Source organism: Mobula hypostoma, chromosome 15 (assembly GCF_963921235.1).
Source record: "Mobula hypostoma chromosome 15, sMobHyp1.1, whole genome shotgun sequence".
NCBI lineage: Eukaryota > Metazoa > Chordata > Chondrichthyes > Myliobatiformes > Myliobatidae > Mobula > Mobula hypostoma.
This window is the reverse complement of record NC_086111.1, coordinates 28,688,458-28,716,401: the sequence shown is the minus strand read 5'-3', so window position 1 is coordinate 28,716,401 and position 27,944 is coordinate 28,688,458. Positions and strand designations below refer to the sequence as shown.

Here is a 27,944-nt window from a genome sequence, read left to right as displayed (position 1 = left end):
AACCAGCAGCTTTCTCCTCTCCATGCAGACTCTGCTTCCTGTCTTCCCTAAGTGCCACCTGACCTCTTTCAGAATTCCTGACTCCACCTTGCAGGTGGTGATGGACTGCAGTTTGACAGGATTGGGATGGTAACTCCTCCACGATGAGAGGGTGAAAACTGAGAGTTGCTTCGAGGGGAATCCTAGGTGCTCCATATTGCTGATTACTCAACGGGTAGGGAACAAACAGAAATATAAAAAAGCAACAATTTTCTTTATATCTGTCTAATGCTGGGCGAAAGTCAAGTCATTTGGGAAGCTTGTGGATTATGCTTAGATTGGGAGGAGGAGACCAAGTGTCTCAGTGACCATCTCTGAGCCTTGCAGGAGGGAGAGCCCTCTGTGCAGTTCAGTCTGCTGCCAGTCGTCCTTTGGGAGTTATTGGATCGCAGCCATACACTGAAATCAAGTTGTGGTTTCCCATCACTACCACAGAACTAGAGAATTTCAAATTTCAAATAAAATGTCATTTCAGGCACCAGGGTTCAGGTGGGAACTCTGAACATCTGCATGGCAATGAGTCTTCAATAATTATTCTTCTACTTGGGCAGATTTCCCATCTAGAGGTCAATAAGATTGGATGGCTACTCCTCCCCACCCCCCATAAAGCCTTTGTGGATAATGCTTGATATAGTAGATATATCCTGACATTGAGTTTGCTAAGGTTGTCAACCAAAGAGGCTGACATGCCTTTTGTCTGCATGAAACCGCGGCATCATAGAGTGGGATATTTAAAGGACACTTTGACATAGAAGGAGGTCATTCATCCTGTCATGTCTCTGCCTCCTCTCAGAATAATCCAAATTTCATACTTACCACCTTGTTCTGCATCACAGGTCTATCAACTTCCAATTCTCCTAACATCCTACTACACTGGAGATTGATCACAGTAACCAATGAACCTACCAACCGGCATGTCTAGGATGTGAGCGGAAAACCACTCAGTGGGAAGCCTATTTAGCCACAGAGAGGTCATCCAAACTCCACACTGAAAGTACCAGAGGTCAGGACTGTACATGGGTGGCTGGAGTTGAGGCACAGATCTTCCTGTACACATTGCTACGCAACATTGTGATGTAGCAGTGACGTGCTAAAGATTTTACGCTGGCAAAAACAGAAACTATTTACCTGGATTTCTCCACAGCCAGCTATAAATTCCTCACACTAAAGTGCTGTGGTTTTGTTCAGAGGTTGGATTGACTACTTCAACTTACTATGGTTGCCCACCTACGTTACAATAAACTTAATGCTAGCGAGCATTAATCATGCAGAATGTAATGTAATGCCAACAAGCCCTGCCCTTGAGGGAGTGTTTTCACAGCATGTTCTCTGCCCAAATCCATGCAGCTTTCTCAGATTATCCTACTTTAAGTATTCTGCACTCTTCCCAAGTCACCATGGAGCTAAACGAAAAGAAGCAGCAGGCCCAATGGTGACATACATTGTCCAGATCAGCTGCCATCTACTTGGACATTAAAACTTTCTTATATCCCAAGGAATGAAAATAAATTAGGTTAAAATACTGAAGGAAGATCAGTGCTGTACATCTGTTCTTCCAGCACACACACATATGCAGCACAGACAGGCTAGCAAACAGATCTTATGTGAACTGTTGCTGAATATAGTTCTGAGGGCCAAGAAAACATGATTTACAACTCCTGGAGACCTAAAGAAATAATTAAACCATGTGCAAATAATCTGCAAAGGCAAAATGCAGGAATGAACATCTCTTCATGCTGTCTTATCACAGTATTTATTTTAATTTGTATAGCTGAAGGAAACTCAAATTTACTGTGAAGAATCAAAAGAATGAAGGATCCATGACCTGGAATGCTCGCTATGTTTTACTTCCCACCGAGGCGGTGTAATCTGCTGAGAATTTCCAGCATTTTCTGTTTTTATTTCAAAGTTACTGTGAATCTTTTAAACATGATTTTTTTTTTGCATCTGTTCTCTTGAAAAAAATGGATACCATTACTTGGAGTTCAGTAATTTATTAGACTCAATCACACTGATGGCTCCACAGAAAACATCCAGCCACCTGCAGCCTGCTCCGAACTTCTGTGCCCGTGCACTGGAGCAAGCAAGTGCAGAACGTGCTGGTGGCCAGATGTGAGCACATCTGACCTTCTGCTTATCACAGGGCTTCCACTGACAGCAGGATCATCTGTAACTTAATGAGCCAAAGGGCTGGAATAAAAACAGAAAATGCTAGAGTTGATCAGCAAGTCAGGCAGCTTTTTTGGAGAGAGAAAGAGTTAACAATTCAGTTGGCCAACCATTCCTCAGAACCTTATTCCTGCCCTTTTATTCTTATACAAGCCACAGATGATACAATGATCCTTACATTAAGAATAATTAGCCAAGTTCAGTTTGGTCTCTGCTCTGAATCAGGTCTCAATATTGATGGGAGTCCACAAACGATTATGTTTTTCATAAATTGTAGAAGGATTAGGCCCCAGCACTAGTCTCCGTGGCACACTACTTATTAATGTCTTTTAATCAGAAAAACTCATTAACACCTACATTCTGGCTGGCTAACCAGAAACAATCTTTGATCCATACCAATATATTACCTCCTACAACATGAACTTTCATTAGTTCCCTTATTTCTTAAAAGCACTTTAATGCTTGTCAAACATGAGTTCTCTCGCAAAAAAAAATTGACATTGCTAGATTACTTTGATTTTTTTTCTATCTGCCCAGCTATAATGTCTTTAATAGCTTCTAACAACTTTCTTGTAACACTAAGGTAACAGGACAATTGGTTTATGCTTTGTTTTCATTTTGAATAATGGAACTGCATTCAATACTTTCCAATGTAATGCAATTTCCTTGAACAGGGAACATTTTGGACAATTAAAACCAAGGTTCCAGCCATTTCTTTTAAGAGACAGATGAAGTCCATCATGACCCTAGAGCTGTCAGACTACATCTACAACAATTTGTTCAGCAGACGCCCCTGGTGAGTGCATTTTTCCTGAGTTCCTCCCTCCCTACCAGTTCCTGATTACAGCTATTTCTGGAATGTTACTTTATCTTCAAGAAGGAAGAATGCTGCAAAATACTTGTTCAGTACAACTGCTATCTGCTTGTTTTCTATTATTAATTCCTCTAACTTATCCATTCAGTCAACTTTTATACCTTTTAAAAGTACCTGTCATAACTATTACTATTTGCAATTTACAATTCTGGTTAGCTTTTTGTACTCTGTTTCCTTCCATATTAATTCATCAGACAATCTATGCTGTTTATATTCTTCCCAATCTTCTGACCTACAACCTGTTTTTACATAATTATAAGCAAACACACAAAATGCCAGAGGAACTCAGCAGGTCAGGCACCACTTATGGAAAAGAGTAAACAGTTGACATTTCGGTCCAAGACCCTTCATCAAGACTGGAAAAAAAGAGAAATCAGAGTGGTGGGGGCAGATTAGTTACAAATTTATTTCTCTCTCCCTCAGACTGATAGTAAATATTAATCATATCATGATTTGCAGGTTCCTAGAGGGAACTTTTACTTTGAGATGAATAATTATTTTGATCTTTAACAGAATACCTAATGTAGCATTCCTTGCTAGCTCATGCTATCATCTGGAGCATCAAAAATCAAATTGAGATAGAGACTCAACAAGTCTGGCAGCATCTGTGGAGTCAGAAAGATGGTTGATGTTTTGGGTCATGATCCTCCACCAAGAATGTAGAATTGTTGCATTGATGAATCTCAGGGTTGTATATGGAGACATATATGTACTTTGATATTAAATTTACTTTAAACTTTGGTTTGGCCTCTGGGTCTGGTTAGCTCCAGGATGGGTTGTTCCAATAAATTACATAATAAATGCTGTATGAATTCTTAATTCAGGCTTCCTGTGCTTATCTGACTTTTTCCAGGCTATTTTTTTAGGCTAAGGCTATTGATGCATCTTTCTAACAAGCTCGTTTATTTCTTTGTTTGTACTCTGACCTACCTTGAGATTATTGCTCAACAGCCTGAACACTTCCTGCCTTTGTTATTTCTCATTTCCACCCAACTTCCTTTTCCTGAACTTAGGCCATTGCTCTGTTTTGAACCCCTCCTCCACTTTATCCTTCCCTTCACAAATGTCACATATCATCAACGCTCAGATCATAATCTGTCAAACTGCAGCCATATCTCTGTAATGACAATGAAATCACACTCGTTACTATTTGTATTCTCGATTCTTTTATCCATGTTGTGTCAAACATTATGTGCACTTCAAAACTGAAGCTCTAGTTTTTTTTCTCTATTATTTTTATTAGTATAGCATTATATTCTGTCCTGTCCTGTCATTATTTCCTATATTTCTTTCCATCTTTGTCTCTACTCCTGGATTTTCCACATCTTCCTAACTTTGATTTCACTACTTAGTCTAAATCTACTGTTTCCCCGACAGCCCCACACTATTATAGAGTTCAAGACCCCATTCAAATCCCATTGTTCCATGGGGTAAGCTGAAATGCCCCGGAGCACCTCACTGCTCTGCCAATCGACCCAATGGTGAGTCTGTAGGGTTACATAACTGAGAGAAATGTACATAATTTACAACCACCATAATTAAGTCAGGGTTTCACTTTGAGAGGCTAGTCTGACAAAGAATTTTAGCCTGCTTTTTTGTTTAGGCTCTGGAGTTCAATAAAATCTGTTGCGGGTTTTGTTAAATATAGGGCATCTCTCTCTGTTTTATTTATAAAAACCTACACTGGTGACCGCATGATCTAGGACAATTCCAGAATTTTTGAACATGTCAGCCAAGGCAGTTGTTATGAACCTGATGGAGTTTTGGGAGCAAAATGCCGCCCGTTGGCTCATATAAGCTGAGGACCAGTTCACTCTGCGAGAAGTCACCGCTGACGCCAAATTCTACCATATGGTAGCGGCGCTCAGCAATTCCATGGCTGTGAGAGGGGTAAGTCTGCTTGAACACCTGGCAGAGCATGACAAATATTAATCGCTGAACACTCACCTTTTATAGACTTCTGGACTATCGGAGTCTGAGCATGCATAACAGTTGCTTTCCTTGCCAGGTCTCAGTGATGCTAGGCCTTTGGAGCTAATGCTGTCCCTTCTGGGAAATCACATGCTGTCCCTTCTGGGAAATCACCATCCTTGTTTTATTTTTAATGAACTCTTCATGTGGCAAATGCCTGATCAGGTTTGCATTGCCCTCACTACTGTACCCATGAAGGACTGTAGGGAGCTTGCTAAAATGGCTGGTAGTCTACACCTAGCTAGGCAGTGGTGCATTATTCCTCCTCCTTTCTCTACTTCAAACAGCCCAGTCATCAAGGTCTCCAGCATAAGGATCTGCTCAGCTGCAATACAGATGACGCTGAGCTTATGTTCCTACACGTTCACTTTGGTACAAATGCTAGGAAGTGCTAACCACCTTGCAGCTTCAACAGTGCCAGCAAATCGGGACATCAGAGGTCTGCGTTCATTACAACTACCAGGGTCATCTACCGTTCATTACAGACACCCTTTCAGGGCAACATTTCCTGTGTGACATTGGTGCTCAAGTGAGTGTGCTGTCAGCATTGTCTATTGATGAGAAGGCAAAGAGCAACAAAACCTCACTGGAGGCCACCAGCAGTAGCAGGATCCAGACGTACGGGACACAAAGGGTGATAATTTGCTTCAGTGGGCGACGTTACACACGGGACTTCATCCTGGCTAAAGTGGCTAGAACTCTGCTCAGTGCTGATTTCCTGTGTGCCCAAGGACTATTAGTCAATCTGAAGAATCGTTGGCTTGTGGATATGAAGGACTTTGGGTCGTTACCCTGCTTCTCTAGCAAGTTCCCCACAGCGACTCCGTCAAGCGCATGCATCACAGCATGTAAATTTACTCAACTGCTGGGAGAATTCCCAAACCTCACCAAGCCCACATTCTCCACTACAGTCACAAAGCCTGGAATTAGGCTCCACATTCTCACAACTGGCCCACCAGCCTATGCCTGCGCACGTAGACTGGACCCAGATAAGCTGGCAACCAAGGCTGAGTTTGCCAATGTGGAAAGACTTGGCATTGTACGCAGGTCAAATAGGCCCTGGGCTTCACCTCTCCATATGGTCCCCAAGTACGATGGTAGTTGCTGCCTTGTACGTTGATTACCAACAGCTTAACAATGGGGCTGCATCAACCCCAATCATTATCCAGTTCCACAAATCCAAATTTTTTGGTACGTGTTGCTGAAAAGTTAATTTTCTCCAAAGTTATGGGTTACAGTCAGGTACCTGTGTGCTCTGAGAGCACCCCCGACTGATGAAGTGTTGCCATGATCATCTTCCATGGGTCCTGCTGGGGCTCAGAACAGCTCCAAAAGAGAACCTGCAGTTGTCCACAGCAGAGTTAGTATAGGGCAACCATTACGAGTTCCATGGTAATTTCATTCCTGACACCACAATCATCACTCTCAACAAACTTCTACCCTCCTCAATAAATAAAATTCCTTTTCACCTATTCCTGCCTCTCCTCTTAGTGTAGAGCACTCTTAGGTTCCTGTTGATCTACATTCTGCCTCATTTGTTTTTATCTGCTATGATGCACACCAGCATCCCCTTAGGCCCCCTTATGATGGTCTGTTCCACATTTTGGAACGGGCAGAAAAGTCTTTTATCATAGATAAGAGGGGTAAACCTGAATGTATTTCAGTAGATCAACTTAAACCGGCCCACCAAGATTTGGAGTATTCTGCTCCGTCCTCCTAGCATCACAACATGACCATGAGTGCACCTCTGCACCTCTGGATGTTCCAGGGGCACCTGCTGTTCTTCCACCCGAGGAACAGAGGACCTGAGCCAGGTGGCCCATCTGAACTCCAGACAGGCTCACAATGTTGGTTTTAGTGAATCCTAGGGGGCCTGTGTAGGGCAATGTATTTGGGAGAAATGTACATAATTCACAACCACTGACATTGAGTTGGAGGCTTCACTTTAAGAGGTTGGTCGGACGTGATGACATTATTGCTTAAAGATTTTTAGCGTGCTTTTGTGTTTAGGTTTTCTAGTTCAATAAAATGTGTTGTGGGTTTCATTAAACCTAAACACGAGGAATTCTGCAGATGCTGGAAATTCAAGCACCACACACATCAAATTTGCTGGTGAACGCAGCAGGCCAGGCAGCATTTCTAGGATGAGGTACAGTCGACGTTTCGGGCCGAGACTCTCTGTCACGACTAACTGAAGGAAGAGTTAGTAAGAGACTTGAAAGTGGGAGGGGGAGGGGGAGATCCAAAATGATAGGAGAAGACAGGAGGGGGAGGGCTGGTGCCAAGAGCTGGACAGGTGATTGGCAAAGGGGATATGAGAGGATCATGGGACAGGAGGCCCAGGGAGAAGGAAAAGTGGGAGAGGGGGAAAAACCCAGAGGATGGGCAAGGGGTATAGTCAGAGGGACAGAGTGAGATAGAAAGAATGTGTGTATATAAATAAATAACGGATAGGGTACGAGGGGGAGGTGGGGCATTAGTGGAAGTTAGAGAAGTCAATGTTCATGCCATCAGATTGGAGGCTACCCAGACGGAATATAAGGTGTTGTTCCTCTAACCTGAGTGTGGCTCCATCTTGACAGTAGAGGAGGCCATGGATAGACATATCAGAATGGGAATGGGATGTGGAATTAAAATGTGTGGCCACTGGGAGATCCTGCTTTCTCTGGTGGATAGAGCGTAGGTGGTCAGCGAAACGAGCTCTCTGGCGGACACCTTCCCCTCGTACCCCATTCGTTATTTATTTATATACACACGTTTTTTCTCTCTCTCTCCTTTTTCTCCCTCTGTTCCTCTCACTATACCCCTTGCTCATCCTCTGAGTTTCCCCCCCTCCCCCTTTTCCTTCTCCCTGGGCCTCCTGTCCCATGATCCTCTCATATCTCTTTTGCCAATCACCTGTCCAGCTCTTGGCTCCATCCGTCCCCCTGCTGTCTTCTCGTATCATTTTGGATCTCCCCCTCCCCCTCCCACTTTCAAATCTCTTACTAGCTCTTCCTTCAGTTAGTCATGACGAAGGGTCTCGGCCCGAAACGTCGACTGTGCCTCATCCTAAAGATGCTGCCTGGCCTGCTGCGTTCACCAGCAAATTTGATGTGTGTTGCTTCATTAAACCAAAAGTGCTTTACTTCGTTTTATTTGTGAAAACCTACAAGTCCTGCAATGGAGTTTACAGTTGGTATCTTAGCCTACAACCTTTCAGCTGTGCATTCATAGAAGTTTTAGTTACACAGAAGCATACAAATCTGATGGACAACATTTCCAAAGAAAAGTAGTGGGTATTAGTAATTATGGATTCTACCCTTGTTATTCCTAACTGTGTGGGCAAGTTCCAGACTCATGTTCCTCCAGGTGGGAGTCATCTAGGACTAGGGGTGAAACCCTGATTTGCACCTAAGGGTCCATGGAAAATTGCAACAATGCCATAGCAACCTCTGCCAAGATCAAATAACTCAGAACAAATGACACTATTTATTTTTAATGTTCACTGAAGGGATCTCCAGCAGTATTATAAGATAGATGTACAATTTTTCCTAGCAGCAGAAATATAAGCATATGTAATGCACACCATTGATCTCTGCTGTTAAACCAACAGAGATGTTTTTTAAAAATAGCCACAAGGTGACCAGCTTAATTTCTGTAAATTTCAAAGGTCTTCTCGGGGTTAATTGTAGCTTTCAGAGTGGTTTGCAGACAGAAACATTTGAATATCCAGCTCCCCAAATGACTGTCTTTCTCTTTGTATTTTTTGATGCAGGGAGGTGACAGATTAGTGCATTTACATATGAATAGGTTGAATATCTTTCTCCATTGCAAGCAGTTTTTCTAGATTTTAAAAAATAGCTGCATTAAGATAAAAAAAATCACTAAATTAGCAAGACTGTTCAATTATAGAATAAACTGCTAAAACAGAGAGAAAGGAAGGTTGAAGAGGAAATATAGAAGTTCCTGCCAAACAAGAGATGCTATTATATTTTATTAATGACATTTCTTTCAGGAAAAGACCAGATAAATTAGTTAGCTGGCTAGTAACTTTTGTCATACCAGAAATTAGCTGTACAGAACTGTGATAACTGCAGGTTTTATCTAGACAGAGAGAAAAAGGAGAGTAGGAGACAGTGAGAGAGTGTGGGTGACAGAGTGAGAGAGTGGAAGAAAGAGTGGGTAACAGAGTGAGACAGTGGGAGACAGAATGAGAAAGACTGTGGGTTTCAGAGAAACTGGGAAACAGAGGGTGAGAGGGCAAGAGGGCACAAGGGAATATGACAATCTGATTGTCATATTCAATCAGTTTTTCATTTGTCCCAGTGATTGCCAATAATCTGCTAAACAGGCATAATATATATAAGGTGGTGATCAGAGCATATGGGCCTCTTGGCACTTCGAACCAGATCAGACGACTATACTCCAAGCTGTAAAAACATGAATACATCCAAGAGAATCACTAGCTAACGTACATTTAAAACTTCTGCAGCATTCCTTAGCTGGAATTTCATTTGAGAATGATTCGTCCAATCTGAAATTTGGCAAATTGCCAGATCAGTCACAAAATGTTTATACTGATAATGGCACAAGATCCATCACTTACAGTGATCACTTGATTCAATGACATCACTGATCCCTTTTAGAAATTCAAGGTAGCACTAATCAAGGCGGATTTGATACAAGCACTGCTGCAGTGATCCTGATAATCTCCCAATAAGCAGAATGACCACCACCACAGAGACTCATAAAAAGCAAAGGCAGATGGCAGCTGTTCAACTTATACTGCTTTGAACAAAGCTAAAGAAGCTGCAGGCAGCGTTCCATCACCCAGACTTCAAATGCAGCTCTCACACAGGAGGGGGATCTCAGGACAACTTCACACCCAGACACCACTCCATAATCCAAACTTTCAAAAACTGAGTTCGAAGGTGCCTTCTAACTGAAGGACAATATTAGTTATGATATTTTTTTTTAAAAGATTCTGCAATCATTGTAACCAATGAACCTCAATTGAACTTGAAGAACAACAACTTAAGGCACTTTGCATGCCCTGGGACTTGGCATTAAGTTCAACAATTTCCAATAACCAGCCTTTTATGTTTGTGTCAGGGCTTACCATTTCTCATGCAAGGTCATCCATCTTGCTTTTCTCTTTATGCTGGGTGTGTTCTTCTTTCAGATTCCCAGCAATGGCTGTGTGTGCATTCAATGTGCCCCAAAATATTATTCTGTTCTTGGCTCAGAAAGCCTGGACAACCTTGCTCTCTGCCTGTACACAAACACTTTCTTTGTTCTCCATCCTCGCACTCTCTACAAATTGTTGTCTTACTTCTCCATTTCTAATGAAAGGTCATTGACTCAAAGCGTTTATTCTATTTCTCTCTCCACAGACCCAATCTGAGCTGTTAAGTATTTACATAAGTTTTTGTTTTTATTTCTGTTCCCTTTAAGTAGGCATTTCAAGCTTTGGGCTCAGCTGTACCTCACAGAGTTAAACTTCCAAAGCCAAGAGAAAACAGGATGAGAAGCCCTTAGGCGTAGTTATGTATTTGACTTGTGGTGAACTAATGCACTGACTTGTTTAGTCTAGAACACTAGAGATCAGAAAGTCCACATTTATCCCACTGTATGTACTGAGTTAATTGGTCATAAATGGTTGAGGTATTTCAGACCACCTTAAATTACCTAGGTTAGGCAAACAAAATAAAGTCTGTTTCCCACTCCTCGCTATGATTCATTAACACCATATTTGGCTGTGGGAATTTTTGCCTCCAGTTGAGAATAGGGCCCATAATCACCACCCAGTCTATACTTGTGTCCTCTGACTGCAGAAGGTTAGGAGCATGGCTTGAAGCTACGCTCTACTGTATGCAACTCCCGTCAGGCATCTGGCTAGTGTAGAGTTAGGAAAGTGAATTGGGTGAGATATGTGTGATCTTCAGTTAAATGCAACTTTAGTTTCCAAGCCAAATCAAGGTAGAAACAATTTCTGAAGGACACTGGGTGATAATCAGGTTGAAGGCACAGAACTCTCCCTCTCCTGTGTTACAGGCAGAACTTAAGCTTTCTCCTTTAATCACTTTGCTTTGCAGTATCAGGTTAGGTAACTTTTCTGTCTTCCTAAAACTGTTGTATGTTCCACATTGAAAGTGATTGTCAATGGCCAAGTGAATGCAACTAAGTAAAGCAAGGGAAATACCACACCGAGCACAAGCATGAGCTTTGGCTACACAATTAAATTAGATTATGCAGTGCCATGATCGGATTAATTTTAAAGTCCTGCATTGTTAATGTGCTTCGTGAGTAAGACAATTGAAGCAGTCAATTTATCACTGACATCCCAGGGGAAAGGATTTCCTGCTAGATTCCATATTTTTACCTCCATTCCAATCTGATGAGAGGATTAACCAGACAAGTACATAATCACTTTTAATTGATTTGCATTCTGCTTAACAGGAAGCAAGCAGAAGTCCAATGTTTGATCGCATGAATGGACGTTACTCATTGTCTAATTGCCAAATGGAATTTGGATCCTCTGATTTCCGGATTTAGAGTCATTAACCATCAAAATCAGTACAAGGTTCATCAACTGTTATCTTTACCTAAACCTTTATTATTCCAGTTTGCAGTTTTTTTTTCCAGTGAATTATTTTGTTAGTCCATTTAGCCTGTCATTTGTGTCAGTTTAAAAACAAACACTCCAGTTTGAGGATGAGGCTTTGGGGTACTTGGAGACTAATGATAAAATAAGTCAAAGTCAGCATGGTTTCTGTAAAGGGAAATCTTGCCTGACTAATCTGTTAGATTTCTTCAAGGAAATCACAAGCAGGGTGGACAAAGGAGAGGCAGTGGATGTCATTTATTTAGATTTTCAGAGGCACTTGATAAGGTGCTGCTTAACAAGGTAAAATCCCATAGCATTACAGGAAAGATATTGGCTTAGGTAGATGAATGGCTGACAGACAGGAGGCAGCGAGTGGGAATAAAGGGGGCATTTTCTGGTTGGCTGCCAGTGACTAGTGGTGTTCTTCAGGGGACAGTATTGGGACCGTTAATTTTCACATTGTTTGTCAATGATTTAGATAATGGAATTGATGGCTTTGTGGCAAAGTTTGCAGATGATACGAGGATAGGTAGAGGGGTAGGTAGTGCAGAGGTAGCAATGGGATTGCAGAAAGACTTTGACAAATTGGAAGAATGGGCAAAAAAGTGGCAGATGGAATGCAGTGTTGGGAAATGTATGATAATACATTTTGGTAAAAGGAATAGAAGTACAGACTATTACCTAAAGAAGGAGAAAATTCAAACATCAGAGGTGCAAAGGGACTTAGGAGTCCTCGTGCAAGATACCCAGAAGGTTAATTTTCTGGTCAAGTCTCTGGTAAAGAAGGCAAATGCAATGTTGGCATTAATTTGAAGGGGAAAAGAATGTAAAAACAAGGAGATAATTCTGAGGCTTTGTAAGACAGTAGTCAGACCACACTTGGAGTACTGTCGACAGTTTTGAGCCTCTTACCTCGGAATGGATGTGTTGTCATTGGAGAGAGTCCAGAGGAGGTTCATAAGGATGATTCAGGAAATGAAGGGGTTAACATGCAAAGAGCATTTGGCAGCCTTGGCCCTGTACACACTAGAATTTAGACAAATGCGGTAGGATGTCATTGAAATCTACCAAATGTTGAAAGGACCAGATAAGTTGGATGTGGGAGTGTCCAGAACTAGAGAGCACAGCCTCAAAACTGAGGGATGACACTTTAGAACTGAGGTAAGGAGGAGTTTATTTTAGCCAGAGAGTAGTGAATCTGTGGAATGCTCTGCCACAGGCAGCTGTGGAGGCCAAGATAGTAGGTATATTTAAAGTGAAAATTGATAGTTTTCTAATTAGTCAAGGCATCAAAGGTTATGGAGACCAGGTGGATATATGGGATAGAGTGGGATCCCAGATCAGCCATGTTGGAATGGCGGAGTAGAATAAATGGGCTGAATGGCCAAATTCTACTCTTATGTCTTGCAGTATTGACCTGATGTTTTCTCCAACACTTTTAGCCATTATCAAGCCTACATCCACTGGCTCATTCATCATGAATTTGAAATCTTAATTATTCATTGTTCAGAAGAAAACCACCTCTAGTTCTTTTTCAAATGCCGTTAAATGTATGTTCTGTATTTATTACCTCTTCAACTCTTGGATATTGGCTTTTATTTAAATGCTTTATGCTTTAAATAATTATTTTCACCTCCATATATTCCTAATTGCGTGTTACACTTGCACCCTAACTTTTCACAGATTCATGCAAATTTCTCCCAAGTGCCTCTCAAGACTAACATAATTTTCAATTTCACACCTGTTAAAATATACTCGGCCTTTATTTTTGCTGCAACGTTTCATCTGTCACATCCTTAGCCATTGTCTTAACCTGCCGATCTAGCTCCATTCTCCTTCCCACACTCCATCTAGCACTGAATCACTAGCACATTTGATCAGCCCATTCATTGTAAATGAAGTTGACCTGCTGGAGTCCCAGCACCAAGTCCGGTAACAGTCCACTGCCTCTTAACCTAAAAGTGACTTAATAGGCAATAGGGAAGGGTGCATGAATTTTTCCCTGAAAATCCCACTGAATGTGGCAGAAATTTCAAAAGGTAATCTGCTGAATGTGGAGACAGGTGGTGTGGAATGTGAAGACCAGGGTGACTTTATCCTTGCTCCGTTTGGAAGAAGAGTGTGGAGACTGGAAAGATGCAGGAAACAGATGAGATACTGTCAAGGGCTGTGCCATGCAGGAGAGGGTGGAAGTCATGGAAAAGGGAACTCTTATTAAAGTCACTGATCTGGCTCCACCCTTCGCAGTTAAACTTCAAACATTTCAAAATCCTATTTTAAATACATAACTTCACTCCACTTCATCAAGGAATTTTTAAAAAAGCTGCTGTTAATATTTTGGTCACAAGTCAGAATTGGGAAGTAACTCAACTCAAGAATGAAGCAGAAAATAATTTCTACTAGTTTTCCAAACATGCCATGATTCATTTTGAACTTAGTTAAACTTGTTGTTTTAACTAATTTTTTTCTCAGCCACTGACTCTTCTGGGATGTGATATGCAGGGGTGGGGTTTCTAGTTCATTTTCAATCCTCTGACTCATAGAGATGGCGATCAACTGTGGCTCTCTTCCCACCATTCCAATGAGATCAGCAAATTTTCAAACTATTGTACAAACATGGATTGTTCAGGCTTGTACTTTATGGGCTTTAATCCCCATTCTACACTGGTAGGTCAGAACAGGTCAGTTGCGGGCTGTTCATCCATGCCAATCAACAATGTAAAACCATTTTTGAAGGTTGACCTTTCAGCAACCACTATTAATTGAGTCAGAGTCAAACCTCATAGTAAAAGGCTCTCAGCCCACTGAATCTGTGGCAACCAGTAAGAACCACTTACAATAATCCCATTTTATTCTCTAGATTATACCACTCACTTACATATACAATTAACAGTGGACAATTATCCTTCCAACCTGCATTTCTTTGGGATGTACAAAAATACTGCAGCAGCCTGTGGAAATCCATACAGTCACGAGGAGAATAAGCAAACTCCAACAGAGAAGTCAGGTTTGATCTTGAGTAGGTGAAGGTGGGAAGCTGCAATATTCTGAACTGGCTCCCCTACCCAGAGGTAGCAACCGCACAATCCCACCTTCACCACTGCACTCACATTTACCAGATACTGAGAGATGACCAAGCACTTCAAGGTGTGGTCGCTGTTGAGACTGTAGCTCAGACATAGTAGTTTTTTTATGTCTGTAGGGATGGTTTTGGGGACAGTGGGGGGGGGAGGGGGGAGTTAGGGGTCAGGTTAGGGTTTAAAGACGGATGTATGGAGTTAGAGGTCATATTAGGGTTTGGGATAGAGGTGTGAAGCTATGAATGTGATAAATAATCAGGCTCTGCATCAGCTGACACTTGGCACCTAATGTTCAGAAAGGATAAAGGACAAGTGGGGTTCTGGCAGCATCTCCTGAAAGCCCATAACCAGAACATCTGGAGGGATTTTGATATTTCACTGTTAATTACGCTGCAGAGACTTTCTAAACAGATTTAAGCTGCCTTTGATAGTCACATAACTTAAAAGATTAATCTAAAGTTTTAAATACAGAATTTTGAATCATAAGGCTGGTGATGTGGGTCACTGTTTCTATGCCAGACCTTCTGATATAAAGCTGATGGAAGGATGCAAAGTGCATTTGGACTTTTTTGCAGATTGTCACTGATGTACCGCTGGACTCAGTGTGCCCAGAAATAGAACACACAGTTAAATGTATACATATTAACCTCAGGACATCAAAGTTTTATCCATACAGTTATGAAAATTGAAGTTCTCCTGAGACAACAATAGCTGGTAGCAATTTTTTAGGAACCACCAATCTATCAGTTTGAATAATTGAACCAAATAGCAATAATGAGTAGGAGCCAGGATACACTTCTCTCTCACTGGACCAGTTAAAACATTCATCTGGGATCAATAAACTTAGCTGAGTCTAGGAATGAAGTTGAGTACTGATTGGACTGAACATCTCTGATGCTTGTATCTGTTTGGAAGGCTTATTCTGGGGATATTATAAAACATTTAAAAATATGAAATATTGGATCTGTAAAACACACAAGATGTTGCAAACTTAGTATGTAAACCACATATTTCCTGTTTTATAGGCATATTTGTTTAAGCCATAGCCAACAGATTATGGTGACCACAGAACATGTTGAGTCAGCTGTGAAAAAGAGAATCCAGTCGGCTGCCTAAAATGACATTAATTTAATAAAATAGTCCTCAGTTACCATGTTGTAATTTCTGAATGTCTCCATGTGGCCAGAAAACTGCTGAAACTTCTAGTAAAACAAGTTTGCAGAACAGCCTCTGTTCTCCTGAGCAGATCAGCTTACCAGTTTCTGGGTCAGACCTGGTGGGGCCCACTCATATGTGACTGTGTCAAAAGTTGGATCTTTTCTGGACACAATAGGGTTGGTTATAATCATCCTGTTCCTTTTATAAATGCGAACTCCGTCTCCTCCCTTCACCCGAGCTGTCAGATTGGAATATTTGGAGTCAGCCAAGAGCCGGCCAATTTTCCGATCATCTTCAGCGTCAGAGTGCAGGCTGTGATCCTCTTGGCTGCATTTGCATAACTTGCATATCTTTCTGTGTTAAAAGTAAGAGTGTAACATTAGATAGCTTGCATCTCTCTGTGAAGGAATGACTATCAGCTGGTGGATCAATAGAATTAGTCATGCCACAGGATTAGATCAAAGGATTTGAAGAGCTTGGACAACGTTTGTTGGAAAAGCTGCATTTAGAACAATAAAGTCTGCATTTAAGAATACAGACTATTGAGCCTCTCTACAACAAGCCATTGTACCACTGGTTCTGTTAGGCAATATCCAAAAACATTGCCTTAATAACATCTGGGAACATAGCTGGGAGTCAAGCCAGACTGAAATAAGCAGCCGGGTTTCTGCTTCCCTCTTCGTGTCAGGAGTCACAAGAAATTGGCCAGTTCCACTTTGCAGGTGGAAGAGCCCATGAGCACAGAGTGTTTTTCTACGCTTGGCACAAAATAACATTTCTGATCTGTTCACACCTCTGAGCTCTCCAGGGTAAATAATTTAAGAACTGCAATGTCATAAAGGGAACTCTTCTAAGTTGGAGTGAACCGTAATTATACTGAAATAGCTGGGCAACAATGCATGTGCAACTGATTGCGAAATCCTTTCTGGAGACAAAGCTTAAAGTGACAGACCTGTCTATTAAAAAAGTGACAGACCATTCTATCGCTCAGCATTAGCAGTGCCCACACATGAGAAAGCTGCCAAGCTACAGTCCTGTGAAAAAGTCTTAGGCAAATATATATAGCCTGGGTATATATTGTAGCAAATACAGACTGTATTTGTCAATTTAGAGGGAGAGCAAGTTTGTAAAACTGGTGAGTAAAGAAAGTTGTGAATGGCAAGGGTGGAGTGGTGTAGGAGGGGTGTGGGACGAGTGGCAGAGAAGGAGAGCCAGGGTGTCGGTGCAGAAACACCCAGCCCTGAAACACCAGACAAGGTCATTGGATTCCAACCAATTGGTTTATTGATTATTACAGAATATGTCTCTGGTACTTCCTGCTCCCTCCCCTCTCCCTTCACCTTTTCCCAACCATGACTCACCTCTCCCTGTCCCGTTCCCACTCTCAGTCCATAATAGAGACCCAGATCAGAATCAGGTTTACCATCACTCACATATGCCATGACTTTATTTTTTGCAACTTGCGAAAAATTAAATCTCAAATGGATCCCCAAAGTTCACATTCTTGCAGAGTAACACACACAAAATGCTGGAGGAGCTCAGCAGGTATAAAGAGTCGACATTTTTGAACGAGACCCTTCTTCAGGACTGGCATTTTGGATGAAGAAGCTAGAATAAGGAGTTGGGGAGAGGGGAAAGAGTACAAACTGGAAGGTGATACTGAAGCCTGGTGAATGGGGAGGTTTCGTCCCTTTCTCCACATCCCTTCCCTTCCGATCCACTCTTCCTACTAATGAGATCTTGCCAGCACTTCTCTCTCCACTGCCTTCTTAGTCCCAGTTGGAAAAAAAAATTAGCAACATTGCCATTGTCTGTTTTTTTTTCTCTGCCTCAAATCAAGGGGCAATAAGCTATCCCTTCTCTTTCTCTCACTTTTCCCACCAGCCATAACACACACCCCTCACCACTAAAATTTTCTAAGTTTTTTTTCCATACTCAGCTTCCTTTTGTTGCAAATTTTGGACGAGAAATAACAAACTTCTAAGAAATTTCCCTGCAGCACATCAGCTTCAGAAACACCTTAAATAGCTACAGACCTGGAAAAATAGGAATCTACCATGTAAAAGGAACCCAGCCAGTCCATGCCCATTTGGATTGTGCATATGCATGTGAAAGGGAAAGCAGTTTAATTCTAATCCCTGCAGCAGCAAATTAAGACTCCTTATCCTCATGGATCTGCCATGCCAATAAATAGTGAACCATGTTTCCCAACTTAAAATTAACACTGAAATCTGGACATTTTCCAGCTTGTATTTCATTGGCAAGAGACAATCCCTAATAAAGCAAGTTTGAAGACAAATTTTGGCAGGAAAAGAAGAAAAGCAAGCCTCAATTCAGACCTAATTCAATTCAAGAAACAGACCATAGGGTAATGATAGATACAAGATCAAGTCTAAAGTTTTGGGGAATAATAGGACACTCCCATTATTCTCTTTCCCCATGACAACCTCCACACTCTGCAGTCTTCCGATGACCCCACATGTTGATTCAAACAGGTTGGGAATAAAATGAATTCCATGCATTTCACACACACTGAATTTTACTAGGTGTGTAACGCACTTTGGAATATCAACTAGGGAAAGAATTTTAAAGGGGATCTGAGGGGCAAGTTTATTTTACACACAAGTGGTTGAGATCTGGCATTCACTGTCAGAGGAGATAGTGGAATGAGATACAACTACGATGCTTAAGGGCATTTAGATAGACACTTAAATAACCATAGAAGGACCTAGCCCAAACAGGAGGAGCTAATGATGGCACCAGAGTGCGGCTTCTTTGAGTTCATCTGCTAAACAATTTAAATTCTTCTCTTAAATGTCTCTTCTTTCCTTTTCAAGGTGGCTGGGGTCCTGTTGGAGTCCATGATCTACAACTGCGGTTCTTCACAGCGGTGGGTTCCCACTCTTGGAGCTCACCGAACGGCCTAGCATTTTCAATAACTCCAGGAGCAGCCGGGAAGACGTGTATCTTCGGGGTGCAGCCCTGTGGACGAATCGATTCCTCGCCAACTGAAGCATCGTGGGAGGTCAAGCCACTGAGGCAGCAGCTGCTGCTGTCAGAGGCCTCTGCACTCGAGCAACCCCTCTCCCTCTCTCTCTCTCACAACTGGTGAGAGAGAATTTGCTGCTGATTCTTGAGTCAGAGAAACTGGAAATAAAGCAACGCTGCAGACTGTAACATTAAAACAGCAAGCTGTTGGTCTGCCCTCTCGCTGCAGCAGGAGTAGGAGTAAGAGAGAGAGCCCACGGGATGATCAATGGTTTTTGATGGACTCTAGATCATGGTCTTTTGGGGGGCTTTGCTTTTGCTTGATGGTAGGTGGTGGGGCCTGATGCTTTGCTGAGGCAGGTGAGGGAGGGGTGGGGGGGCAGGATTGATGCTTTGCTGCTGCTTGTGAGTGGGAGAGGGGAGGGGGATTTTGGGGTTCAAATGTTTTCCTACCATTCATTCTTTGGGGTTTTTCTTCTGTTTCGTGGATATCTACGAAGAGTAAGAATTTCAGGTTGTATACAGTCTCTGATATTAAATGGAGCCACTGTGCTATTGAAATGTCACTAAACGCCCTAATAAATTTCTACAGATACACTATGGAAAGTATCCTAACTTGTCTCAAGTTTCAGGGTGAATTCTATCATGTTATGATCACTTTTCCCAAAGGGTTATTTTACCTTCAGCTCTCTAATCATTCCTGGTTCACTGCACAGCACCTAATCCAGAATAATGGGTTCTCTAGTGGGCTCAATCACAAGCTGCTCTAAAAAGCCATCTTGTAGGCACTCTAGAAATTCCCCATCCTGTAATCTAGCACCAACCTGATTTTCTCAATCAACCTGCATATTGAAGTTTCCCATGACTACTGTAACACTGCCCTTTTGGCATGTGTCTTCTATCTCCTGTTGTAATCTGTAGGCCACATCCTTACTACAGTTTGAGGCATTACAGGGGGTGGCCTCTATCATCAGGGATCTGCACCATCTGGGTCGTGCCCTCTTCTGACTGCTACCCATCAGGGAGGAGGAGCAGAAGCTTGAGAAATCACATACCACTAAGTTCAGGTAGGTTACTTGCCTACAACCATCAGTTTCTTGAACCAACCTGCACAACCCTAATCCTACTGCAGCAGAGAAATACTGTAGACCTCCTCTTGCATTGCTATGGATTTGTTTTTAAATGTGCAAAAATAGATTCTTTTTCATCATTGTCTTGTCTAAATTATGCATAGTTTATGTACAAATTATGTTCTGTGTGCTGTCTGAATCCATCTGCCCGTGTAGGGTTGCCATCTGTTGCACTCCCAAATAAAGGACACAAGTATCAGTCAAGTACAGGAAATTGGCGTTTACCCCGAGAAAGACTACCATGACCATGAAGCCTTGCGCGGGCACCTGTGTGCACATTCTTGTACGTGCCAATTTTTTCCTACAAATCGGTTTTGGTTTAATCTTCCCGATTCTGATACACTGTACATACATTAGTTCTACTTTATATAGGCTGTGTATTTATCATATCATTCCTGCTTTTACTATATGTTAGTGTTATTTTAGGTTTTAGGTGTTATTTGGTAGGTTATTTTTTGGTTCTGGGAACACTCAAAACTTTTCCCCCATATAAATTAATGGTAATTGCTTCTGCGCTTTACGCCATTTTGGCTTACGAATGGTTTCATAGGAACGCTCTACCTTAGCGGGGGAAATGCGTGACAAGGGCAGTCCTGTATGGGACAAACCAAATTAGCCCAATATACGGGATGTCCCAGCTAATACGGGACAGTTGGCAACCCTCTGCCGTGAAAAGCAAGGCTTTCATTGTACCTGTACCTCAGAGTATTTTGTACATTTAACAGTAAACTCAATTTAAGACTTCATGCGATTGGTAGTCAGAGGTTCCGAACCTTTTTATGCCATGGACCAATACCATTACGCAAGGGGTCTTTGAACCCAGGTTGAGAACTCTGGTCTCGATGGACAAAGAAGGTCAGGTTTAACCTGGTGGGCTAAAAGACCCACTTCTGTGCTAAGTGACTCTATCTGAGCAAGGAACTCTCGCCTGATTTTAACATTCCTGCATTCAATCAATCTATGGAAGGGTGGGCTAGGGTTTTGATTTTCTGCACATTCCTAACCACACAGATGTCAGCACTCATGGGATTGGGTGGAAATATTGCTGGACTGTTGCATTGTCCAGCCAGTGTTTACACACTGCCAGCTCCACAGTCCCTTAAAATTTAAGAAAACACTTTTGAAAGCTGCCTTATTTCCCATCTGGAAAAGCTCAACCAGGAAAAAAAAACACAGAAACTACCTTGAGAATCAAATTTAAGTAATGAATTTCAAATGCGGATTCATACTCAATCTGTCAGGGTCTCCCTCCCCATCAGCATCCACCACCCTCTGTCCCCAAGAGGAAAGACAACTTAGAGCTGCAGAAAAATTAACTTGATCTTTAAGTATTTCAGATTGTTCGTTTAGAAAAAAAATGAGGACAGATGTTGTTTACAGATATTGTAAAGGCCCCAGAGTAATTAAACCAATATTTTCGAGAAGCAACTCCTGTCTCTGCAGGCAATTAACCTTCAACCTTTACCAAATTGCTGGTTTCCTCATAAATAGGAGAGGCATGGTTTCCAAGTTTCAAGGTCAATAAAATCTTGCAATTGCTATGTTAAGCATGCTGGTGTGTGTGTGTGTGTGTGTGTGTGTGTATATATGTGTATATTATATATGTACGTGTGTGTATATATATCTCGACCAGGTGGTTTGTATTAGTTTGCGTTTATTGGTACTTGCAGTTGAATCTAAGATTAGCCAACCATATGAAATTAAAATAAAGAAAAAAATTGTTAATAATTTTGGAACAGGGATCATCTCTTCAGTCCTTTGAGGGAGTTTTGCCTCTCAACTAAATTATAGTTGATCAGCTTCTCCACATCTTTTAACCATCTTTGCTCTACCTTTGATAGTTTTAAGAAGAACCTGAAAATTAGCAGGCCATTCAGACTCTTGTGATTACTTCCATTCAATAAGATTATGGCTGATCAGCCTTACTGGCAGTTTCCTGCATTAGCTCATTATCCTTGCCTCCACCTCCTTCACCCACCATTCCCTCGATTTCAAAGGATGCATTGATCTCTTGCTATAATCCCAAGGAATTCTACGGACCACAAATCTGTAATCTTTTGGGTGAAAAATTCCAAATTCTCACATTCTTTGCTTACAGACATCACTCCTGAATGACCCATCTTCCAGTAGCAGGACTCAGTTTCATTACTCAGGATTCCCATTGGGCAGGGGGACCCCAACCTGGGCTCTGCGGAACCCTTGTTTAATGGTATTAGTCCATGGTATAAAAAAGGTTGGGAACCCCTGCCATTGAGGAAATAGTCTTTCCACTGTTGGACAAATGTGAGGTGTGGCACTTTCAGAAATCAAATGCAAAGGGAAGGTACACATTTAATGGCAGGACCTTAACAGTATTAATGGACACAGAGATCCTGGGATCCAAGTCCTCAGCTCCTTGAAAGTTGCTAAAGAAAGTGAAAGGCATGCTTGAAGACTGAGCTAAGGAGTTGGGAAGCTATGGTGCAACTTCATATAACTCTAGTTAGGCCACATCTGGGATATTGAATTCAATTTTGATTGCTCCATTATAGGAAGGATGTGGAGGATTTAGAGAGAGTGCAGAAGAGGTTTACCAGAGCGCTGCCTGGATTAGAGGACATGTGCTATGAGAAGAGATTGGACGAATTGGGGTTGTTTTCTCTGGAATGGCAGAGGCTGAGGGAAACCTGACAGAAGTTTTTAAACTTATGAGAGGCATAGATAGAGTAGACAGCCGATCTCTTTTACTCTAGGGCAGGGGTTCCCAAACTGGGGTCCACCAACCCTTTGGTTAATGGTGGGGTCCATGGCAATAATAAGGGTTGGGAAACCCTGCCGAAGGTTTAGGTGTTTAAATCTAGAGGGCCTGTGTTTAAGGTAAAAGGACGGAAAGTTCACCTTTAAACACACAGAGAGGTGGACGTGGGTGTGGAGTGGTGGCGGAGGCAGATATGATAGTGGGATATAAGAGGATCTTAGGTAAGCAATGAATAATCAGAAAATTGCGGGAAATGGATCATGTGTAGCCAGATGGAATTAGATTTCATTAGCTTAATTAATTCAGGGGAAAGTTATGGTCTGAGGGCCTATTCCTTTGCAGTACTGTCCAATGTTTTATGTACTATGTACAAATTTTCAAAATGTACTGCAAGTCCTTTGATGCACTTACTCTTCTTCATGGGTTTCAGCAACAGGCCTGTCAATAGATTATCACCATTTTTGGTGCGTATTTATTTATTTCATGAACTGAACTTAGCACTTTCTGCTGCTTTGGTGAGATTATAATTCACATTGTTGCATTTGTCCAGTAATGTAACTGTCAGATCACCATACCCACAATACAGCTCTCTGCTTCAAACCCAAACTAATGTTGGAATTTTTCTTTGGATTGTAATAAATCAGAAACATTGAGATTGAAAGGTTTCACTAAAGTACAATATCTTTTTTTTATGGTGTTTAAACCAAAAGTAATTTATAGAAAAAGAAAATTAAATTGCTTTTTCAAACAATTTAGAAAGCAGGAGTAAAACAAGTTCACCCCCCCAAAAAAAAATCTTTTGACAGCTGAGCTAATTTAACTGATGAATAATGTCCTGGGAAAATCTGTTATAAATCTCAAATCAAAACAGAAAATGCTGAAAATAGGCTGCAGATAGGCTTCTGTGGAAAGAGAAACAGATCTAATGTTTCATGTTGGAGATCCTTTGTCAGAGTGATGATCTATGATAAGTTAACCAGCTTTCAGTTGCTTCTGTGAAGAAAGTCAAGTTCAAATGTGGAATAATAGAATGAAATTGGTTTCTTTACTAATAAGTTGAGCTGTATGAGGAGGGTAAAGACAAGGTTTTTGCCTATCACCCAATGATTCCTACTAATACTCCACAGAATACTACCCATATCTCAATTGGTTTGCCCCTTTTTGTTCATGTTTGGACCAAGGTTGTGATAAGGACTGGAGACAGGTAATCCTGGTGAAACCTATACGGTACCGGACATCAATAAATGTAATTTAATAACACTATCACTGATAACTTCTGTCAGTTTGCTGATGATTGGGGGTAGACTAATTGGGTAGCAATTTAGCTGGATAGGATTTCTGCTTTCGGTCAACAGGAAATAACTGGGCGATTATCCACATTGTCACCTAGGTGCCAGTGTTGTAATTGTAACGGTTTGACTAAGGGTACTACTGGCTCTTGAGAATGCATCTTCAGTACTACTGTTGTGATGTTGCCTTTGCTCCTGGCTGTTCCTTGAGATTATGTGAAATATATTGAATTGGTTGGAATCGGGCTTCTGTTGAGTAAAGAGGAGGCATGGGTTGCAGAATTGCAGGAGAGGTTGAGATGGATCATTTATTTAGCATTTTGTTAAGCAATTTTGCAAATACATTAGCTTTTTCATTAGCGCCTTGGAATGATACAGTATAGAAACAGACTCATCAGCCCAACTCATCCATACTGGCCGAGCAACACAGACAAAACGCTGGAGGAACTCAGCAGATCAGGCAACATCAATGGAAATGAATAAACAGTTGATATTTTGGGCTGAGACCCTTCACCAGGACACCCATACTGCAGAGATATCTTCATGAGTGAGTCCTATTTGCTTGCATTTGGCCTATATCCCCTTAAACCATTTCTATCCAGGTGCATTGGCCTTCATCAATCGTGGGATTGAGTTTAAGAGCCGAGATGTAATGCTGCAGCTATATAGGACGCTGGTCAGACCCTACTTGGAGTACTGTGCTCAGTTCTGGTTGCTTCACTACAAGAAGGATGTGGAAAGCATAGAAAGGGTGCAGAGGAGATTTACAAGGATGTTTCCTGGATTGGGGAGCATGCCTTATGAGAATAGGTTGAGTGAACTTAGCCTTTTCTCCTTGGAGCACCAGAGGATGACAGGTGACCTGATAGAGGTGTACAAGATATTGAGAGGCGTTGATCGTGTGGATAATCAAACGCTTTTCCCCAGGGCTGAAACGGCTTGCACAAAAGGGCATAGTTTTAAGGTGCTTGGAAGTAGATACAGAGGAGATATCAGGGGTAGGTTTTTTAGGCAGAGAGCGGTGAGTGCGTGGAATGGGCTGTCAGTGGTAGTGGTGGGGCCAGAAATGATAGGGTCTTTTAAGAGACTCCTGATGGCTACATGGCGCTTAGAAAAATAGAGGGCTATGGGTAAAGCCTAGGTAGTTCTAAGGTAGGGACATGTTCAGCACAGCTTTGTGGGCCGAAGGGCCTGTATTGTGCTGTATGTTTTCTATGTTTCTACCTGTCCAAATTTATTTTAAGTATTGTAATTGTTCCTGCCTCTATGACATATTCTTGCAGATCATTTTACATACCACCACCCCCGTGTGATAAAATTGCCCCTCATATCCCCTAAAAATCTTTTGCCTCTCACTTTAAACCTTTTCGACAAATAAGTCACACTTCAGCCTCCTTCGCTCAAGGGAAAACAGCCCCAGCCTAACCAGTCTCTCCTTATAACTCAAGCCTTCCACTCCCAGCAACATGCTTGTGAATCTTTTCTGCACCCTCCCTAGCTTAATCGTATCCTTCCTTTCGTATGGCAGGTAGAACTGCACAGAATATACCAAGTGTAGTCTCACCAACAACTTGAACAACTGTTACATGAAGCCCCTACTCTTGTCCCTAATACCTCATGTAACAAAAGCCAATGTGCTATACACCTTTTTTACCACCTCTTTTCTAGGGCTCTCTGTTCTACAACAGTCCTCATGTCCCTGGCATTCACTGTGTATATTATGCACTGGTTTACCTTCCCAAACTGCATCATTTCCCATGTGTTGGAGAATTCTCCCCACCATGAAGGGCATCTTCAAGAGGTATTGCCTGAAAAAGGCAGCATCCTGCATTAAGGAACCTCACACCATCTGGAACTTGCACTCTTCTCATTGCTACCATCGGGGGGAGGTACATGAGACTGAACACCCATACTCAGTGATTCAGGAAGAGCTTCTTCCTCTCTGCCATCCAATTTCCAAATGATATCCATGAACACTAAGTCATTACATTTTTTTGCACTTTTAATTGATTTGTTAATTTATAGCAATTTTATTTTTCTGCACTGCATTGCTGCCGCAAAACAACAAATTTCATGGTATACAAGACAGTGACAATATACCTGCTTCTGCCATTCTCTTGCCTACTCTTCCAGTTGATCTAGATTCTGTTGTAACCTCAAACAACTTCTTCACTGCCCACCACACCACCAATTTGGGAGTCATCTGCAAACTTACTAATTATACCACCTAAATGATCCTCCAAATTGTAGGTACAGAAATAAGTTTAAAAAAAGGGATCACAAGAACACTTCAGTCACTCGTACTTCAAATTAAAATTATTCATGTCTTCTATACTTGCTTATGCTTCAAGTCAGAGTCTGGCACTCAGGCGGTGCTCTGAATTGCTTGTTTACAATCAAAAGGCAAAGCTTAAATGTCCAAACCTTACCTTGTTAATAGGTTAGAAAAAAGAACATGTTCGATTATACTGAGCAACACACACAAAATGCTGGAGGAACTCAGCAGGTCAGACAACATCTGTATAAATGAAGTTAATGTTTCAGGCTGAGACCCTTCTTCCGGACTGGAGATGAGTGGGAAGATGCCAGAATAAAAAGGTGGGGGTAGGGGAAGGAGGATAGCTAGAATGCAATTGGTGAAGCCAAGTGGGTAGGACAAGTAAAGGGCTGGAGAGAAAGGAATCAGATAGGAGAGGAGAGTGGACCATAGGAGAAAGGGAAGGAAGAGACTTGTGGGGGTGGGGGGGGGAGAGGGAGATAGGCAGGTGAGAAGAGACAGGAGGCCAGTGTGCAGAGTGGGGAATAGAAAAAGAGGAAGAAGGAAGATGATTTTTTTTTAAACTGGAAAGAAAAAAAGTCTATATTCATGCCATCAAGTTGAAGGCTAGAGACCGAATACAAGGTGTTGCTTCTCCTGTATATTATACTGTACATTATCAAGTAAAAGGCTTCTCATTTTAGGACACCAAAATCAATAGAAATAGCATTAACTTGCATTTATCCAGCAGCTACTAAATATGATTAATATTCATTTATTAGTAATGGAGAGCTTCCTTAAAAAAGTGTTTAAGAAGCATCCTCCCTGCAACTCACTCGCTGAGTAGGTAAAGGAAGCAGATTTCATAGTAACTTTTGAAAGGAAACTGAATATACAGTAGAAAAGGGTAGTAAAATGCATCTAGAGAAAAGGAGCATTAAGTAGGTTTTAGAAAAAAAAGGCACAGCACCATGAAGCAAATAGGCTCTGAATGGATCCAGATAGATAAGTTACCTCCAAGGATGAGGCTCAAATGATTTACACATCCCTCTACATCCAAGACAGGGGGTTCCTTTTCCAGCCTGAGGGAGAATGGACATCTGAAAAAAAATTTTTAAGATTTTTAAAAACAGTCAACCCAACAAGCACAGTTAACTAACCATCCATTTAGAATCTGTTCTGTCACAAGTCTGCCAAACCCATGTTTTTATGAATACTTCCAGAGTAGTGGCAAATTTTGAATACGGCAATGAACGAACTCTAGGCAGAAACTAATGTAGACACTTATGCAACACACATCAAAGTTGCTGGTGAACGCAGCAGGCCAGGCAGCATCTCTAGGAAGAGGTGCAGTCGACGTTTCAGGCCGAGACCCTTCGTCAGGACTAACTGAAGGAAGAGTTAGTAAGAGATTTGAAAGTGGGAGGGGGAGGGGGAGATCCAAAATGATAGGAGAAGACAGGAGGGGGAGGGATGGAGCCAAGAGCTGGACAGCTGATTGGCAAAGGGGATATGAGAGGATCATGGGACAGGAGGCCTAGGGAGAAAGACAAAGGGGGGGGGAACCCAGAGGATGGGCAAGGGGTATAGTCAGAGGGACAGAGGGAGAAAAAGGAGAGTGAGAGAAAGAATGTGTGTATAAAAATAAATAATGGATGGGGTA

At 41.8% G+C, this 27,944-nt stretch overlaps 1 protein-coding gene across 1 annotated transcript in view; it reads right to left on the bottom strand.

The window, feature by feature from the left end:
* The window catches only part of lmcd1 (LIM and cysteine-rich domains 1), a 67,468-nt gene that overhangs the window by 17,389 nt on the left and 22,135 nt on the right, over nucleotides 1–27,944 (bottom strand). Inside the window, exons 2-3 of the mRNA XM_063068384.1 lie at nucleotides 27,296–27,381; nucleotides 15,979–16,234 (exon numbers count right to left, since the gene is read on the bottom strand). Coding sequence (XP_062924454.1) covers nucleotides 15,979–16,234; nucleotides 27,296–27,381 — 342 coding nt within the window. The remainder of the gene's footprint in view (nucleotides 1–15,978; nucleotides 16,235–27,295; nucleotides 27,382–27,944) is intronic.